At 34.4% G+C, this 20,318-nt stretch overlaps 2 protein-coding genes across 2 annotated transcripts; both read left to right on the plus strand.

Annotated features, from left to right (window-relative positions):
* The first annotated feature begins 241 nt into the window (after window positions 1-241).
* LOC142173701 (uncharacterized) lies at window positions 242-2,532 on the plus strand. The gene is made up of 3 exons (XM_075239325.1): window positions 242-615; window positions 1,767-1,849; window positions 1,943-2,532. Exons 1-3 carry the CDS (start codon window positions 242-244, stop codon window positions 2,530-2,532), a joined length of 1,047 nt encoding a protein of 348 aa, XP_075095426.1.
* Window positions 2,533-13,078: 10,546 nt separating this feature from the next.
* LOC142173702 (uncharacterized) lies at window positions 13,079-14,509 on the plus strand. Its single transcript, XM_075239326.1, has 3 exons — window positions 13,079-13,396; window positions 13,460-13,696; window positions 13,841-14,509. The coding sequence occupies exons 1-3, from the start codon at window positions 13,079-13,081 to the stop codon at window positions 14,507-14,509; spliced, it is 1,224 nt and encodes a 407-aa protein (XP_075095427.1).
* Window positions 14,510-20,318: the final 5,809 nt, after the last annotated feature.

The raw sequence follows: 20,318 nt of genomic DNA on the forward strand, positions 1-20,318 counted from the left end.
GTATAATTCGATTTTACATATGGCAAGTTTAACCGTGCTACTGCATTATTCTGGCAAGTGAGACAGTGAGAGCAACTATGTCGATTATTCGATTGAGGAGATACTTATAAAGGAGTATGCGTCGTACAATGATTTGGTTGCTTCAATTTCGAAACAACTCGACATAGATTTGCGCTCAAAGTCAATCAAAATCGAATACAAAGTAGATGGAAATTGCACGCCAATGAAAATACATAACGACATGGGTTACATGGTATATGTAGAGTTAAAAAAAGTGAACAGAGAATTCAGGATATATCCTTTGTCCATAACAACAATTGACAAAAAAGTTATAGCTGGAGGAAGTTTAATTCAAGGCGACATTGTGCAAATTGACGAAGCAAATCAAAGGTGTAATTTTGATACAGATGATACACTTGCTATTGAGTCTGTCAATTCAGGAGAACCAATTGAGGTGTTCGAATTGGACACTGATTTGATTATTTCAAAAACTAATCAAAGAGAGGTTATGGCTGGACAAGTATATAAGGATAAGGCTACATTGAAACAGGTGATGGAGCATTATGCAATATCTGAAAGATTTCAATTCCGGGTTGATAGGTCTAATGCTATCAGGTTTGAACGTTCTTAACTACAACTTGTTAAACATCATGTTATATTCAAATGTATGGTTATGTATATTGAATATGAAATTGTATATTGTTTCCATGGCAGAATTTTTAAATTGTATTTAGATTTATTTAGATTTGTTTGGATGTATTTACATCACTTTCAAATATTAAACATATAATAATTATTAATGTGACTTTCAAATACATGTATTCGTCTGTATTTTACTGATGAATATTTATTACAGTGACTTTCACTGGTTGTTCCTTGATGTATTTATACGTACTTAATTGTGTATATATATAATTACAACCGTACTCACATGTATACTTGTGTATTTTGAGATTTTTTATATATTGTATTCATGGTAGAATTTTTAAATTGTATTTAGATGTATTCAGATATGTTTGGATGTATTTACATGACTTTCATTGGTGTACCTATGTATTTCGAACACATGTATTCATCTGTATTTTACTGATAAAATAGATATTACAGTGGCTTTCACTGTTTGTTTTTAGATGTATTTATACATATTTAAATGTATATATATAATTACAGACTTATTCACATGTATATGTGTGTATTTTATAATAATGTATATATATATTTAACAATGTATTCGCATGTATATTAATGAATTGTTAATCATTTATACTCATCGTATATATTGCGAAAAAATTATTTGCAGCTATACATTATTATGTATGTCAGAGGATTGAGAATGGAGGTTTAAGGCTTCTAGCATTAACAAATCACAAATGTTCAAAGTGAGAGAGTTCAATGATAAGTATACATGTCCGTTGAAGGATAAGGTGTATGAGCAAAGCAAGCAAGTAGTAGTATTATCGGTGGTATGATTAAGTCCAAGCTTACTAATCATAAGAGAAAATACACCCCAAAGGATATGATTGATGATGTGAAATCAGATTTTGGTGTAGATGTTAGTTACATGTTGGCGTGGCGGGCTAAAGAAAAGGCAATGAATTTTTTGAGAGGTGAACCGGCTGATTCATACAATAAATTACTAGGGTACTTATATACAATGGATATGACATATCCTGTTTCGCACATTAACATGGTAAAGTCGCTAAAAATGAGTTCATGTATGTGTATATATCTTTGTATGCCTTTATAAAGGGGTTCGATCATTGTAGACCCATTGTAGTTATGGATGGAAGCCACCTAAAATCGTATTACACCGGGACATTCGTCTCGGCCAGCACGTTGGATGGTACAAGTGAGTATGAGGATTATAATAAAATTTGTTAATCTTACTGCCTATTAAAGATTGAAATACATATTTTTAATATGTATGCAATTGTCTTTACAGGTCATATACTACCACTAGCATATGGTGTTATTGATTCAGAGAACGATGATGTTTGGTCATGGTTCTTTGAGAAATTCAAGGAAGCATATGGTGAGAGGGAAAACATGTGCATCGTTTCAGATAGGAATGAGAGTATCATCAAATCTGTATCGAGAGTGTATCCAGCGGTATCACATTTTGTTTATATATTGCATCTATGGAACAATGTATATAAGAAATTTAAAAAGAGTCATTCAAAGTTGAGCGAGATATACTTCTCGATGGCAAAAGCACACATACAGACTGGATTTGAAAGTCTAATGGAGAAGGTGGAGAAGGTAGATATTAGGGTAAAAAAATACTTGAAATTAGCTGGATACGAAAAGTGGGCTAGGTTGTATGCACCTGTTAACAGGGGATGGACCATGACGTCAAATATTGCTGAGTCAATCAATGCCGCACTTGTATCAGCAAGAGAATTGCCAATATACGACTTCCTCGAAGAAGTTAGGAAGATGTTTGGACGTTGGAACTGCAGCAATCGAAAAGAAGCTTCACAGACATACATAACGCTTGGAAAAATAATACCAGGAGATGCTTACTTTGAATGAGGCAATGTCTACACGCATGACTGTAAGTTTTTTTTAAGTCATTGTATCATATATTTAGTCCTGGTACAAGGTGCATTTATTTCTCATATAATTTTTACTATTCGAAATATAGTCCATATGCTCATTGTATCGTTAGTTGAATTTAATGGTTTTGTTTCTAACCATATGCATTTCATAAGAAGATAATTACTGTATATCATTATATTCATCAGTTAAGATGTCATCATCTTTAATATTCTTCCAGCCTACATATAGAATGTATTCCACTGTATTCAATGTATTTCATTGTATACAGCTGTATGTCTTTGTATTTTATATATACATATATGTTTGTATTCAATACATATTTGTTTGAATTCAATATATATGATGATTATGAAAGATAAATAAAAGTTTATTGCTATATATTTAAATTATATTTTAATTGTATATATCTATACTGTAATTAATACGTCTATTCTTTGATATATATATATATATAATTTTTTTTTTAAATGTTCAAAACTTATAGGTCTATGTTTAAATGTAGGTGGTACCATCGACTGAATACTTGCATACAGTGAACGATGAAGGAAGGCATTACACCGTGTGCCTCTTAGAGAGAAAATGCAGTTGTGGGTGGTTCTAAGTTGACGAATTACCATGCACACACGCTTGGGTTGTCTTGAAGAGCAAGTTTCTAATGCCAGAAGATTATTGCTCTGACTATTACAAATCAAAGTCTGTTGTAATGACATACGAGGTGCCCGTGTATTCGCTGCCGGACCGAAATGAATGAAATATACCAGTACATATATCAGAGGAAGTTGTCTTACCACCCAAATGAAAAAGACCCCCTGGAAGGCCAAAGAAGAAGCGCGATAAGTCGTTCAGTGAATTACTGCAGAAGAAAAATCAACATTCATATAGCATATGTGGGCAGGGAGGACATAATAAGCGTACTTGTATAAATGCTCCACGTAGGACTTAGTTCACATTCTGACTTGTATTAGTGCTATAACGATGTGTCATAGATTCCGGTGACATTTTGAAATAATACATATTGATTAGTTGGTGTATTTGGATTTTTGCGTGAATACATTCTGGATATAGTTAGTTGGTGTATTGGATTATTGCGTGAATACATTCTGCTGAATATAATTTAGTAAACTGCTGAATACATATTGCATTTATATTTTGAATACATAATTACAATATGTTGAATACATATCAATACAAAATGACTTACACAAACAATACAATCTGGAAACATTTGAATATTTATGAATACAAAATGCAGTACACATACAACATAATATGAATATATTTGAATACATCTAAATACAAAGTGTATATCACATACAGTATGATCTCTTGAATATATATAAATACATATATACATATCTATACAATCTGCTAAAGGACCATTTTTAGTAAACTGATGAATGTATATTGTATATATACATCTGTTGAATACATATGAATACTGTTGCACAAAACATTGAAACATCGACTGAATACTTGAAATTATTATATATAAACATTGTGGGTAGAGTGAAGAAAATGAAAACATAATTTTTTCTTAACTGAACACCATCTTTACCAAAATAATATTCAAAAAATAGTATTCACATAAAACTACCTTCCAAAACTACATTCACCTAAAACTACTCTAAAACTATCTTCACTGATGTATCCGAATCCGTGATTTGCCTAACAATCTTTGAGGGTGCTTCGTTCTCGCTTATGGCATGATCGTCTATCTTCCGCATAGCATAGTCCCAAAGGAGGGCACAATATCTTTGACGGAGTAAATTGGCATCAAATGTTATTTGTGGAACCAAACCAAAAGTGCTCAGAAACTCTGCGTATGCCGCGACATGCAACCCACAATCCCTAAAAATGTAGATTGAAACAATTAAAAATAATTCATATTATTAGATTTATTAATGATACAAGCAAGAGGATTGAATACATACATGCTCCCAGATTTTTGTTGAGATAGATTTGAAATGAAAACAACATCAAAGGGATCAATTTGTGCCTTGTCACTGTATGCTGAGTCATGAGACCAATCTATGCCTTGCTTATCTCTGTAAAAATCATTGATCGATAGATATAGCTTAGCAAGCTTATCTATCTCAGAAGCCACATAGGCATCATGACTTGTTGATCTGTATGAATCATACACTTTGATACATCTCTCCTTGAATGAGACAACTACCAATATCCAATGAAGTTTGTCCTTCAAGTTGACTAATATCAAGACATTATTAACAGTATGCCACGGTACATTAGCTAGCAATCTGTAGCCCCTTATGTACTCACATACCACATCCTCTTCTTTGGCTACATTTGCATTACTATCTGTATCAGCATACCTGTCAAAGATTTTAGCGATTCTTTTCTTGAATATATAATCAACAGTTGTATACTTGAAGTTGGTTGTTTGGTTGTACTTTCCTTTCTTTCTCAAGTAGTAAAATATGACACCAATATGCTATATATAAAATTGAATACATAGCGTCAGTACATTGAATGAAATCAAGGAAAACAAATTGAATATAGAAACTGAATATAGAAGTATCAACTGCTGAAAATAAATTGAATTTACATAATTCTGTTAGATACATACTGATACATAATTGGCATACTGAAACAAACTGAATATAAATTGGCATCACCTGTTAGATACATAATGCTGAATACATAGATGTATTTAATATTGAATACAATTAAATACATTCTGATAACTAAATACATATTGATAACGAAACATACTGCTCTATATCAGTCGTACAGTTAAGAAACTAATCCAGAATACATACTGCTTTTAATAAATTGCTAGAGAAAATTATGAAATAAATATAAATCTGAATACAGTTAAATACACAAAATACTCATAACTCATTGGTTGACCCCAGTAGCAGATGTATATTAACAGCAATAGAGAACAAACAGAACTCATAAAAAATATCTGGTTACATAGCACATCAACAATATAAATACAAATGCATACAAAATTTGTATGAGTTCTCAAATTATGAAATATACAATTAGACAAACCAAACAGAAAAAAATGAGTTAAACTGAATTTGGAAGGGGTATATCTTACATTGTTATTCCATAGTTTACCGTCAAATGAGAGAGGGTAAAACCAATTTTTTGAAGTGACTTGATCAACTCCAAAATCCAACGGTATATGCAGTGTTGACTTGTTCTTCTTGTAATGGTCTTCCAAATCACTTCTACAAGGAATTGGAAAAAATATTATATCCACTTTCTAAATTATAAATACATATTAGATATATCGGGTAAAAACTTACTTTTGATCATGTTTAGCGAGAAGAGCATCACGAACCCATTTCTCGTATTCCTGAATGACTAATGTAGGATGTGGCCGGAGTAAGTTTTACTTTGAGGTCGGAGACTATGTCTGTGTTAGTATATGAACTGATATGTGGTGATGAAATAGGCGGGTGTTTCACAAATAGTTTAATTTCCTGCATACAACAAGAATTACAAAAAGATTTCATATGTCAACAGCAACACATAACTCATTAATTATTTTGAATACATATAAATACAACTAAATACAATATCCAAAATACACCGGAGTAAGAAATCAGTGATGAAAATAGTTGTATACATATAAATACATCCATATACAACAATCAAAAGTCATTGTAATGAGTACAAAACAATGAAGGCACCTTTGAAATACTTATGAATACATCTACATACAATATGCAAAGGTCACTGTAGTAAGTACAAATACAGTGAATGAACTTTTAAAAACATATAAACACATCTAAATACAATATGCAAAAGACACTAGAATAAATAAGCACAAATCAGTGAAGCCAAATTTTGTATACATATAAATACATCTACATACACACATGCAAAAGTCATTGTAATAAGTACAAATCAGTGATGGAATTTTTGAATACTTATGAATACATCTAAATACGATACGCAAAAGTCAGTGTAATAAGTATAAATATAGTGAAGGCAATTTTGAATACTTATGAATACATCAACATACATATAAATCAAATCAACAAATAAGAAAAGGAAGTTATGTATCCACTATTGCACACATATAAATACAATAACATACAATAATAGAAACCCATTGGAGAAGGTAATACTCAATGTATGAGGACTCAAATACATATTGATACATCAACAATTACCTTTTCGTCCCTTGTATCCGAGCTATTTCTTGCATCGACCTCCTTTCCCTTGACACTTGAAGCATCATCCATAGGTTTTTTTCTCTTTTTCGCAACGGGAAGTGTTGATTCTTTCGAAGATTTCTCAACTTGGGCTTTTTTCAATGTGTCATTGCGTATTTTTGTTCTCCTCTCTGCAGTTGTATTTGCTGCTGAACCTGCAAATTCCAATTCCTCTTGAGTGATTTGCAAAGAGAAAGAGGGTCCATCGAAATTGAGTACTTTGGTGGGTATACCTCTGGTAACCCTCTTCTGGGATGTTGAATCAGCCATTGGAGAGAAAATCTCAAGTTTTCTGTTGAATACAATAACAATGGTTATTGTTTATAAAAACTTAGTAGAGATAAACAGAATAAACAAAATACAAGCGAAATTCTAACAAGTCAAATACTTACCACAACTATTTGTAGAAAAAAATAACGAAAGTTGAGAGAGACAATGCAGATGACGTGTATGAAATTAGTGTGGTGACTGATAATAGGGAAGAGCTAGGCGATGTGGGTGAGAGAGATTTTCAGTTGCAAAATCGTGGTTTTTGGGAATGGGGAAAGAGAATGGCCTGTATGAAATTAGAGAGAGAGAACGTGGAGAGAGAAGTTTACATCAAATACGGTAATTATATGAGAGAAAAATCTGAAAAAGGAGAGAGAAAAATAATAAATAGCGTATATAATGGCTTAAGGGTAGGAGGTAACCATAAATAGATATTTTACTATAAACATTAAAAGGTAGTTATAGAATATAATTTTTGAAAATGGTATTTATTTAAAATAAATAAGATGTTAACCTTTGGTACAGGAGGTAAAAATTCTTAAAAGAAATCGGAACACCACGGTGTGCATTGCCCTCGATAGAAATTTCCTTGATTAAATTAATTCTTGTAACAGAAAAAGGCATTGTGGCTATTATACAACCTTTTATGAGGCTGTTAAACACGATTAAAACTTGAGCTAATTCAATCACAACTACATACCGAGTAGCAAAATGGAAGCCACAGAAAAAGAACTCCACGCCAGATTGGACTGTATCTGACTTTCACTGTTTATTTAGATAAACAATAGCAATAATACAATAAATATATAAGCAAGTTAAATGCATTTTAAACAAATATAATGCATATTATTGTTCAGTATTTCTTTCCGATAGGAGTAAGTAATGTACCTTTAATATTGCTGGATGATAGTGTTGGAAAACGTGTTAGACTAATAAAAGAGAAAAAAATTGAAAGAGAAAAGTAATAAATTGCACAAGATAAGACAAGAGAAGATTTACGTGGTTCGGCAATTTTTGCCTACTCCACAGCCACACAAAGAATAGCTTTTTTTTTTAATTGAAGAGAGAAAGAAGAAGTTGAGGGATGATATGCAAATGAAAATGCATACCCCTTTTATAGGCATTTGAATGCCCTACCGACGTAAGCGGTTAAATCATAAGAATGCTGATGTAAGCGCATACATCATATGAATATCGATGTAAGCGCATACATCATAAGATCATCTTTTTCTGACTTTTTTTTTTTTTTGTCTACTTTTTTTTTCTTTTACATACAACAACAGGTTTGCTACTATCAATCTCCCCCTCAAACCTATGTTACATCAAGAAAGAAATTAAAAAAAAATTGTTATTCTCTGGTGGCGCCTTCACGCTATCAGTCTTGAAGGCTAACTGAGGTAGTGCACAACCTCATTTTTTTAACACCGACAACTTTGGTCAACATGTCTGACGGGTTCTTTGATCCTGGTATCTTCTGCAGGGAAAAAGTTTCTTCACTTATCAACTCTCGAATATGATGATACCTCAACTGGATATGCTTCGATCTTGAATGAAACACTAGATTCTTGGCAAGATGAATTGCACTCTGGCTATCGCTGAAAAGCTCACAATTGTCATGCTTTTTACCTAGCTCTTTAAGAAAATTCTTGAGCCAAATCATCTCTTTTCCAGCTTCTGAGATTGCCATGTACTCTACTTCAGTGGTAGATAGAGCAACACTTTTCGGAAGTCTGGACATCCAGCTAACAGCAGTACCACCCAAGGTGAACACGTAGCATGTGGTACATTTTCGACTATCCAGATCGCTGCCTAAATTTGCATCAGCAAAACCTTGTAAGATAATATTGCTCCTTTTAAAATAAAGTGTCATACCTGAGGTACCTTTGAGATATCACAATATCCATTTTACACCTTCCCAATGCTCCTTTTCTGGATATGACATGTATCTACTGACAACTCTAACTGCATGGGCTATGTCAGATCTAGCGCAAACCATAGCATACATTAAACTTCCTACTGTTGAAGCATATGGAACTTTGGACATGTACTTCCTTTCTTCATCTGTCTTAGGTGATTGGTCCTTCGACATATTAAGATGGCTTCCGAATGGAGTGCTTCTCATCTTTGCATCATGAATACTGAACCTGCTTAGTACCTTTTGTATGTACTTTTCTTGAGATAATTTTAAGGTTCCTTCAGACCTGTTTCTGCTAATCCTCATCCCAAGCATTTGCTTAGCTGGACCTAAGTCTTTCATTTCAAACTCCTCAGCCAGTTATTGCTTAACCCTGTTGATCTCATTCATGCTAGATCCTGCAATTAGCATATCATCAATGTACAACAGTAAAATAATGTAGGATTTATCGGGATTTTTTATATAACAACAATGGTTCATCTCACATCGTGTGAAACCATTATTATGCATGAATTCATCAAATTTCTTGTACCATTATCGGGGTGCTTGTTTTAAACCATACAAACACTTCTTCAATTTACACACAAGGTTCTCTTTACCAGAAACTTGAAAACCTTCAGGTTGCCTAATGTAGATGTCTTCTTCAAGGCCACCATGCAAGAAAGCAATTTTAATAGCTGGTCCAAATGCAAATTTTTCGCAGCTACGATACTTAGCACCAACTTGATAGTAGTTAATTTGACTAAAGGAGAAAAGATCTCGCTGTAGTCAATCCCTTCCTTCTGCTAAAAGCCTTTTACTACTAATCATGCTTTGTATCTCTTCTTACCATCATGCTCTTCCTTGACCCTGTACACCCACTTATTTTGCAATGCCTTCTTTCCTTTTGGTAACTCTGTAAGTATTCATGTTTTATTCTTTTGAAGAGAATTCATCTCTTCTTTCATGGCTAGCTTCCACATATCAGATCTTATCACCTGCATTGCTTCAACAAAATGCTTTGGTTCTCCTGCATCAGTGAGAAGTAAATAGTGGAGAGAGAGAGAGAGAGAGAGTTAACCTATCTGGAGCATTCGTGACTCTTTTAGATCTCCTTAATGTAGGTTCAGGATTAACTGATCCCGAATTTGATTCAAGTCCTGACTCCAGATCTGGTTCTCCATCTGATTCTATCTCTAGTTCTGGTTCCAATTCTGATCCAGATTCGGCTTCTGGTTCGGTATCTTCAATTTCAGATCCAGTTGTAGTCTCTCTAGTCACTTCATTTTCTGCGATTTCTTCTAACTCAACTGTTTCAGATGTCTGTCTACTGGTGCTGGTTGGTTCTACTTCAAGCTTGTCTTTGTACATCACATTTTCATTAAATGTGACATTTCTGTGTCTTAGGATCTTTCTATTCTGATCATCCCAAAATCAATAACCAAAATTATCATCACCATAGCCAATAAAGAAATATTTCCTGGCTTTAGGATCAAGTTTATCTCTATCATTAGAGTTTACATTCACATAAGCAACACAACCAAAACATTTCAGATGTGAGAGACTTACCTCCTTTCCTGTCCATACCTCCTCAGGAATTTCAAAATTCAGCGGTACAGAGGGTCCCTTATTTATGAGGTAAGCTACTGTGTTAACAGCCTCGGCCCAAAAATACTTCGGCAATCCAGAATGTATTCTCATACTTCTTGCTTATTCATTCAGGGTTCTATTCATCCTCTCAGCAATGCCATTTTGTTCCGGTGTTTCAGGAACTGTCTTGATCATTCTGATCCCATTTTCAGAGCAGAATGCTTTAAACTCTTGACTATCATACTCTCATCCATTGTCAGACTTCAAATATTTTAACTTTAGACTTGTCTGATTTTCAACTTCAACTTTCCATCTTTTAAAGGTAACAAACACATCAGATTTATTTTTCAGAAAATAAACCCATACTTTTCTTGTGGAATTATCAATGAAGGTGACATAATAGTGTGAGCCTCCCAGAGAAGTTATAGGAGCTGGTCCCCACACATCGGTATGCACTAGTTCTAGCTTCTCTTTCTTTGGCGTCCTTCGCACCTTTGAGAAACTAACTCTCTTTTGTTTCCCGTAAATGCAATCTTCGCACAAACCTAATTCAACATGCTTTAGGTTTGGAAACTTTTCTTTGGATGCCAACAACTTCATTCTCTTCTCACTCATATGCCTGAGCCTCCGGTGCTACAATGTTGTATCACGACCATGATCAACTATTACTATAGTATCTCTTTGTATTGCAGCTGCATACAATGTTCCCTTCTTGAAGCCTCGTGCCACAACCAAATTTCCTTTGGTTATTTTTCACGATCCGTTATCGAATGTTGTTGTGTAACTTTCACCGTCAATCTGACCCATATATATCAGATTTTTCTTGAGGCCAGGAACATGTCAGACATTTTACAATTTCCATAGCGTGCCTTGTGAAGTCTTTATATAAACTTCACCTTTCCAGACAATGTCCAGAGGTTCGCCGTCTAATAGATAAACCTTCCCAAATTTTCCAGCAATATAATTATGCAATTATTCTTTGCATGATATAGAGTGAAAGGATGCACCTAAGTCTAGAATCCAATATTCGACTGGACTGTCTGTACAATAAATTAGTGCATCACCAACTTGTTCAGCAATTGTATTTGCTGAATTATCATCCTTGTATTTGCTGAATTATCATCCTTGTATTGATCATTCTTCTTCTTCTTTGGCTCTCTACACTGACTACTATAGTCACCCTTTTTATCGCAATTCCAACACGTAATGTCTTTGCGATTTTTGGATTGCCCTTTTCTCCTTGACTTTGATCTGCAACGACTATGACTTTGTCCTTTTTGGCTACTTCTCCCCCTGCTTTTGATATTAAAAGCAGATCCTGAGATTCACTTGATTCTTTTCGGCGAATATATTCGCTTAGAACCAAGTCTCTAATATCATCCAATTTGAGTTTGGTACTTCCTGATGTGCTGCTAACTGCAGTTACTATTGCAGACCAACTCTCCGGTAGAGATGATAGTAGAATCAACGCCCTGACTTTGTCATCAAATATTATATTAACAAAACTCAACTGAGTTAATATTATATTAAACTCATTGATATGTTCCGTAACAGATCCACCTTATGTCATCTTTAAGTTGAACAATCGACGCATCAAATAAACTTTATTTGAAGCAGATGGCTTCTCGTACGTATTTGATAATGCCTTCATCAGGCCTGCAGTGGTCTTCTCATTAATGATGTTAAACACCACATTTCATGTTAGCGTCAAACGAATCACACCAAGAACTTGGCGATCTAATAGATCCCAATCCACTTTGGCCATATTCTCTGGTTTTACCTCGGTCAGAGGTAAGTATAATTTTTTTTGATACAAATAATCCTCTTTTTGTATTTTTCAGAATCCAAAATCTTTGCCATTGAACTTGTCAATCTTCACCTTCCCTTTCGATGCCATTTTTCACCAAAATAATTTATGTGAATAGTGCATGTGAATTGTAACGATAATCAATAATGTCGCACTATTCTTGTGAATAGTACATGCAGCGATACCGTACTTTTTTACCAAAATTACACTGTATTGCTCTAATACTAGTTGTTGGAAAACGTGTCAGGCTAATAAAAGGGAAAAATATTTGAAAGAGATAAATAATAAATTTCACAAGACAAGACAAAAGAAGATATACGTGGTTCGATAATTTTTGCCTACTCTACGGCCACACAAAGAATAGCTCTTTTTTTAATTAAAGAGAGAAAGAAGAAGTTGAGGGATAATATGTGTTGTGATAGAGAGTTCATTTTGGGGGTCAGTTTATAAATAGATAAAGTTAGAGGGTTAGAAAAATTAGTCAGTTAGAGACGGTTAACACTGTTCTATATAAGAACAGTGTACGTATGTATTACACACACTGAAAAATGAAATATTCTCTCTTTTCTTTTCTCTAGAATCTTCCTCCCATTGTTAATTCATTTTATTGCATGTTTCAATTACTAGTGATAAACATAGAATCTATGTAAATTGACATGGTATTAGAGCAGTGAAACTGAGGATGTTAGCTCCGATGAGGAGTTCCGGCAAGGCAGCTAAAATTTGGGAAAATTCACCAGAGGCGAAGTAAAATTTCAGTCCGTCATGGCAGAAAACGAGGTAACCTCACTCGAGCACAATCATCCTCTATTTCTTCAAGCAGCAGATGCACCAGGTCTAGTTTTAGTTCCAATTAAGCTCACAGGGCCAGAACATTATACCTTGTGGAGTAGGGCAATGAAGCTAGCACTTATGGGGAAAATCAAGCTTGGATTTGTAGATGGAATGTGTGTAAAAAGCTCGTATAAAGGAGAATTAATAGCACAATGGGAAAAATGTAATGCGATTGTACTGTCGTGGATTGGAAGCACAATTTATAATGAATTGATGCCAAGTATAGTTGTTGCACCTAATGCTAGGAAAGTATGGAGTGATTTTAAGGAAATATTTGATAAATATAGTTTGACTAGAATATATCATCTCTAGACAGAGATTGCTAGTATTAAACAAGGCACTGACTCTGTAACTACTTACTATACAAAGATGTCATATTTATGGAGTGAATTGGATGTGTTGCTGTCTCTGCTTTCATGTGATTGTGAAGAATCGAGGCCTTCATTAGAACACCTGAGAAATCAGAGACTTTTGCAATTTCTCATGGGCCTGAATGAGAGCTACATCAATGTGAGAAGCAATGTTCTTCTCAAGAGGCCAGTTGCGACTGTAAATGAAGAATATGCTATAGTGACATAGGAGGAGAGTCAAAGAACACTAGGTGTAGTTGACACAAATAGAGATCCATTAAATATGCTTGTAGGAAAAGGATAGACTTTTAAACCTAAGAAATTTGGGCTGATTTGTGAACAGTGTGGTTACAAGGGACATTTGAAGGAAAACTGTTACAAAATTGTTGGCTATCCAGCTGATTTTAAAAGCAAAAAGAAACCTCATCCAGGAGAAAATAGAACTTTTGCTAATGCTGCAAGAACTGAAGAAACAGGAGGGACAAGCACTCAGCCACAAGGCCATTTCCTCACTGAAGAACAATATCAGCAGTTTATAGAGCTTCTGAACAAACAAGGAGGTGAAGAATGCTCCACTAACATGGCAGGTATTATGACTTTACTATCCAATATTCCTATTACTAGTTGGATAGTAGACTCAGGGAAAACTCATCATATTGCTCATGATAAGAATATAATGAGTAATACAAAGCAAGTTGGAGGTCAAGGAGTTCAATTGCCAATAGGAAATAAAGCAGAGATAATGTATACCGGAAAGGCTATTATTTTAGGAGACAAATATATAAAAGATGTATTACATGTGCCAGATTTCAAGTTTAATTTGTTGTCAGTATCAAAACTCACTAGAGACCTCACTTGCACAGTGAAGTTCTTCCCTAATTTTTGTGTGTTGCAGAGACTGTACAGTCGCAAGGTATTGGGAATTGGTAGAGAGTCTGATGGTCTATACATACTAAGGGAATATGCACAAACATCATGCATAACAGTAGGAGCAATAATAAAAGAAAGTTAGAGGGGGTCAGTTCATTGTGGGGGTCAGTTTGTAAATAGAGAAAGTTAGAGGGTTAGAAAAATTAGTCAGTTAGAGGCGGTTAACACTGTTCTATATAAGAACAGTGTGCGCATGTATTACACACACTGAAAAATGAAATCTTCTCTCTTTTCTTCTCTCTAGAATCTTCCTCCCGTTGTTGATTCATTCTATTGCATGTTTTAATTACTAGTGATAAATACATAATCTATGTAAATTGACAATATGCAAATGAAAACACATACCCCTTTTATAGGTATTTAAATGCCCTGCCAATGCTAGCGCTTACATCATAAGAATGTCAACGTAAGCGCTTACATCATAAGAATATCGATGTAAGCGCATACATCATAAGATCATCTCTTTTTGACTTTTTTTTTTTGTCTACTTTTCTTTCTTTCACATGCAACAATAGATTTGTTACTATCAGATAGATCTCTGCGTTATAGAGCATCAACAAAAAAAAGGAAATAAAAAATAATTATTCAGTACTTGAGGAATATCGTCAAACTTCTTCGCTGCATCCAAGTTCTTCCCTTTTTATTACTATTTTTTCGTCGTGGTAAATTCAGTGTACTTCTATAGAAGAATTTGAACAATCAACTACACGCATGTACAAATTTACTAAGAGAATGTTAAGAAAGAGTAAAGACCATATTTTAAGAATCAAATAGTAACAAATATTATACACGATTTATTTAAAACAAAAATGAGGCAAAAATGCAAGGAGAATTTCAGAGGCGGAATGAAGATTGTAGATCAATATTATCTAAAAAAAGAAGATAGAATCACATGTTTACATGTCCATTAAGAAATAACAGATAAAAGCTAAGCAAAATTCAGAGTTGGTCCATCACCTTCACTGCCATCTAGCACTTCGTATAACCACCCCAACTTTTCTTTTTCTTCATTTCTCTCTCACCCTTTCCTATTGATGCAGGAGAAAGTGGGAATGCAGGGTATATGTAATGACATGCACCTAAACTAAGGACATTCACAGTCTAACAACAGAATTTTGCGGGGACTTCACATAAACTCGCTACGAAACTTAATAATGACAACACAATAATAAAATAAATTAGCTTACCCTATACAATTTTAAGTACCGATTATTGTTTCAAAAAGGATCATCTTGCCTTATCGCAAAGAGTATCTACTTCAAACTTAATATGACTTTTCTCAATGCAATTCCAACTTCATCGTGAACATCTTATCACACCAATCAAGGTTCATTAAGCTGGTGCATACTTCAACTCCTTGTGAAAGAGAGTATACACCTTCCAATCATTGTAGATAAACGCCTGAAATCCTCCAACATTAGAGAGTGCTTCACAAGTTCAGCGATAGAACATCTTTATCTCCTCTCATGCTATTGTAAAAATGAAGGGCCCGTAGTTTGCAAGTTGAGGGAATTAGTTCGCGCATGCTGCATATGCTATAAATTTTCGGATAATTTATCCTGTTTATCTTATCGTACATCGTCTGTTTTATAAAAAAAAAAAAATTCTTAAGGACTTATTTGACCTGAGTATCAATGTTGATCATGTCTAAACATTAACCATGTAAAACCCCTGGTAATTTTAAGAAAGCTATATACCAAAATACAAGAAAAAATGTGAACAAAGTAATATAAAGTTAGAAGAACAGTAGAAGAAAGGGGAGAAGGAACTAAACAAACAATATCCATGGAATATTAGATCTATGCAAATTAGTGACAAATCAGAACTGTATAGAAAGAGGTAGCGAAATTGTAACAACCCAGAAAAGTTTCGAAATACTTAAGCGCTATTAAGAAAGTTGGTGTGCGCTAATTAAATTATTTTGATTGACCATCTATCAAATGAAAAATTTTCGAGTCTAGTTTCTAAAGCTTCAAACCGTCCGTCATTTGGACACTCCTATAAGAAGTTATGAACAAATTCCCAAAGGCTGGCTCTATGGTCAATTTCGCGACCGCAAAACAGTTTTGCGGACCGCATAAGCATCGCAAAGTGGAGCAGAGACGGACAAATTTTAAGAAAACTATTATGCTATCGCATAATTGATTATGCTGCTCACATAATCAATTCTACTGCTCACAAAACGATTATGCTATAGCACAACTGCACCACATAATTAACTTCGGGGGTCAGTTTTGGAAATTTTTATATCCGATCCAATTTTGATATAACTTAGGGGGTCATTTTAGAAGGTAAAATGTGATTTTTTTAGAGAGAGGATAGAGCTATCTTAAAGAGAGAAAGAGAAGACCTAGCTATTTTGTTCATCAATTCTTGCTCAAGGCTTGAAGATTTCACAAGATCTTCATCTAATAGGTAAGATTCTACTCCCTAACCCTAAATTTCAGGATTTGGATTAAAAATAGGTCATGAAAAGTATGATTCTTGGGTGTGAGAGTATTATGTATACATGTATGTATCAATAAGGTTTGTGGGAAGATTGTTGAGCTTAAATAAGTAAAGATTGGGTTGTGAAATGAAAAAAATCTTGTAGCCAAATTTGCACACCTAGTGTTTGATAAAATGCTCAAATGAACTGAAACCATGAATATCTTCCTAATTTGTGTTCAATTTTGTTATGTCTCAAAATAGATTGGGATTGCTAGAATTTTCGAAACGTTGTAGTAATTAAAGGAAAGCTCAAAGCGAGGTATGTTGGCTAAACTACTCTCTTAGAATTGAATTACATGATGTTCCCGTAAGTTTCAAGTATGGTTGGCTCAAGTTCCTTATTCTCATAATTCGAGTTGTTCCCTATAAATTCGATTGTCGCGAGTAATCAAAGTATCGAGAATTATGTAATCAAAATGTGTTCCGAGTGTTCCTATCTCATTATGTTATCCTTTGGGAATATGTTCAAGAATAACATGTATATAAAAATATTATGGCCTTGAGTAGTATTTCAAATAAAAATTATCATGCCAAATTGTGGGAGAAAAATTCGATATGCTTAAGACTCTTAATTTCTCATATGTGTACCTAAAGTCTTGATTGGAAATGCCTTGTTGTTGATAATGTATAAAGATGCTCGAAAGTGAAAGAGGTGAGTTGGTGATAGAAATTGTGGCCACCGTGCCAAGAATGAAAATTATACTTGTGGCTAGTGGTGCCAATGAATAAAGATGATGTGAGAAAGATTATGAAATGAGTCTCGACTCAACTGTTTAAAAATGATTTCGAAAATAGAATTGCCTAAAAGCTTATGAACTCAAGTGATGCACATATGTGGTTGTTTTAACTAATGCTATGCTTTGTAAGTAGTTTCGATGTGTTTTGCGTTCTTACATATTCGTGAGTTGAAATTGTGTATTTCCCTTTTTGGGAAAAAGTATTTCAAGAATAAATGATGTGTTACTTGTTTATGATTTTAACTTGTGCTTCGATTGCCAATCATTTTACTCCATTTCTTGAAAAGAAATCTATCCAATACTAAAAATCCGAGCAAAACCGAACAAAGTGGGTCGGTAATGGTCAATAACCATCCAAAACGCGACCATTTACGTGTGGACGGTATTTTGAAGTTCGGAAGGGCATACCGACCAAAGTTAGTCGGAAATTACCGAACAACTTTGGTCGGTCAATTAAATTTAAAAAGAAATCGGTTTTTTCCGACCAAAGTTGGTCCGTATTTTAAATATGTAATTAAAAAATACACCATCTGAGAATCGAACCGCGATCTGTACTGTGGCAAGATACTATTCTACCACTAGACCATTGGTGTATTTTATTTTAAGACTGTCTTTTATTTCATTTATACTCTTTAATTGTATTTTCGCACGAAACAAACCGACCAAAGTTGGTCGATTTTATTAAAAAATAAAATTACAGACCGAATTCGGTCGGTTTTTTAAAATGACCGGCCGAATTAACCGACCGATTTTGGTCGGTTTTTTTAATATTAATTTTAATTTATTTTAAATGAAAAACCGACCAAAGTTGGTCGGTTTCTTGAAAAATAAATTTCGCGAGACTCAAAAATAATTTCCCGCATTTTTGCGCCAAAAAAAACTGACCAAAGTTGGTCGGTTTCGTAAAACAAAATTAAAAAATAAAATATTTTGAAAAATCGACCAACTTTGGTCGACTTTTTGGCCGGTTTTTTTACCGGCCAAAATTGGTTGGTCGACCGTGGTCGGTTTTGCCGAATTTCTAGTAGTGATCGTTTTTAAAACCATCATTACTAATGAACCTAAAGTTGTGATTTTCGGAATATTCTATTTGTTGATATTTATGATGATGATCCATGAAAGGGAAGAAATGAAAGTGTGGAATATGAAATACGACCACTGTGCCATGAATGAAGAATTATATGTATGGCCAAGAGAGCCAATAAAATAATGATGTTGAAAGTTGTTGAAAGTGCCAATGAGGCTATATACGGTATGAAAGGTTATGAGATAAATGCATTTGTATTGTTGTTTCCTTTGTAAGCAAATCAATAATATTTTTGGGAGTATCGATAGTCACCAAGGAAGGGTAGGTCGAAATAACCTAAACCCGAAACTACACGTGCCGGTATAGGAGTGGATTGTGATTATTCCCCTTATTTGGAATGAGATTGATGTAATAAAATTATTCCCCTTAATTGGGATGAGATGATTGATAGAAATGGATGATGTCAATCCACACGGCATTGTGGTGAGATGGCCTAGCCGATCGGGTCATGATTGGACACCATGTCGCACACATGGTGGTGATTGTGCTGGAAATTGTCATTAAAATTGTGATTGTGGTTGATGTCTCGGATGAGATGGCCTGGCCGATCGGGTCGTGATCGGACACCATACCGCACACATGGTGGTGATTGTGCTGGAAATTATAATTGAAATTGTGATTGTGGTTGATGTCTCAGATGAGATGGCCTAGCCGATCGGGTCGTGATCGGACTCCGTGCTAAAAGTACGGTGGTATTGGTATTGTGAACAGTGGTATATCAGTGCTAAAGATCTCCCAACCAAAAATAATAATATTATCATATTTTGATTATCACTTCACAGTGTTATCTTCATATTTTGGGAATTATTACCTTTTAACTTGGCGTTTGAATATCATTGATTGTTGATTGTTGTTTTCATGGTTTTTCCTTTCTTATATTGGCATTCTATTTTGAAAGAAGACAGTTAACTTTACATACTAGTACTATTCTATATGTACTAATGTTCCTTTTGCCGGGGATGCTGCATCTTTAATGGATGCAGGTAGTTCATCAGCGGGCAACTTTGGTCCCCGTTAGCAGTCACTCTCTATTCAACAGGTTTTGGTGAGCCCTACTCTATTCCAAGCCTGATGTTATTTGAGTTGTATATTGTGTTTTGAGGTATAGTCGGGGCCTTGTTGCCGGCACTTCCATACTACTCTTGTGTTGTACTTAGAGGCTCCGTAGACAGGTTGTGGGTGGTAGTCGAATGTTCGGAATTAAACTAGAAATATTGATATTTGGCAAACATGTTTTTCATTATATCTATAAACTTGTAATATTTTAGAAATTATGAATGAAGATGCTAATGTAAATGAAATGGGAGTTGTTAATGAAATCTTTTCAATGTTTGATTAATGGAGTACATTTCCTCTTTATTCATGGATGAGTTGGGTAGAAGGAAATCTAATAGGCTTGTTCGCCCGAGTTCACTCGGTTGAGCGCCAGTCACGCTCCCCGATTTCGGGGCGTGATAGAAATAGGGGGAAATATATTCATAAGCACGCAAGAAGAACATACGAAGAGGGCATGACGAAAGTAGAAACCGAATTGATACCTAATTTTAGCCCTTAAAAAACTAAAAGAAGCATTTTGA

Source organism: Nicotiana tabacum, chromosome 19 (genome assembly GCF_000715075.1).
Source record: "Nicotiana tabacum cultivar K326 chromosome 19, ASM71507v2, whole genome shotgun sequence".
Classification (NCBI taxonomy): domain Eukaryota; kingdom Viridiplantae; phylum Streptophyta; class Magnoliopsida; order Solanales; family Solanaceae; genus Nicotiana; species Nicotiana tabacum.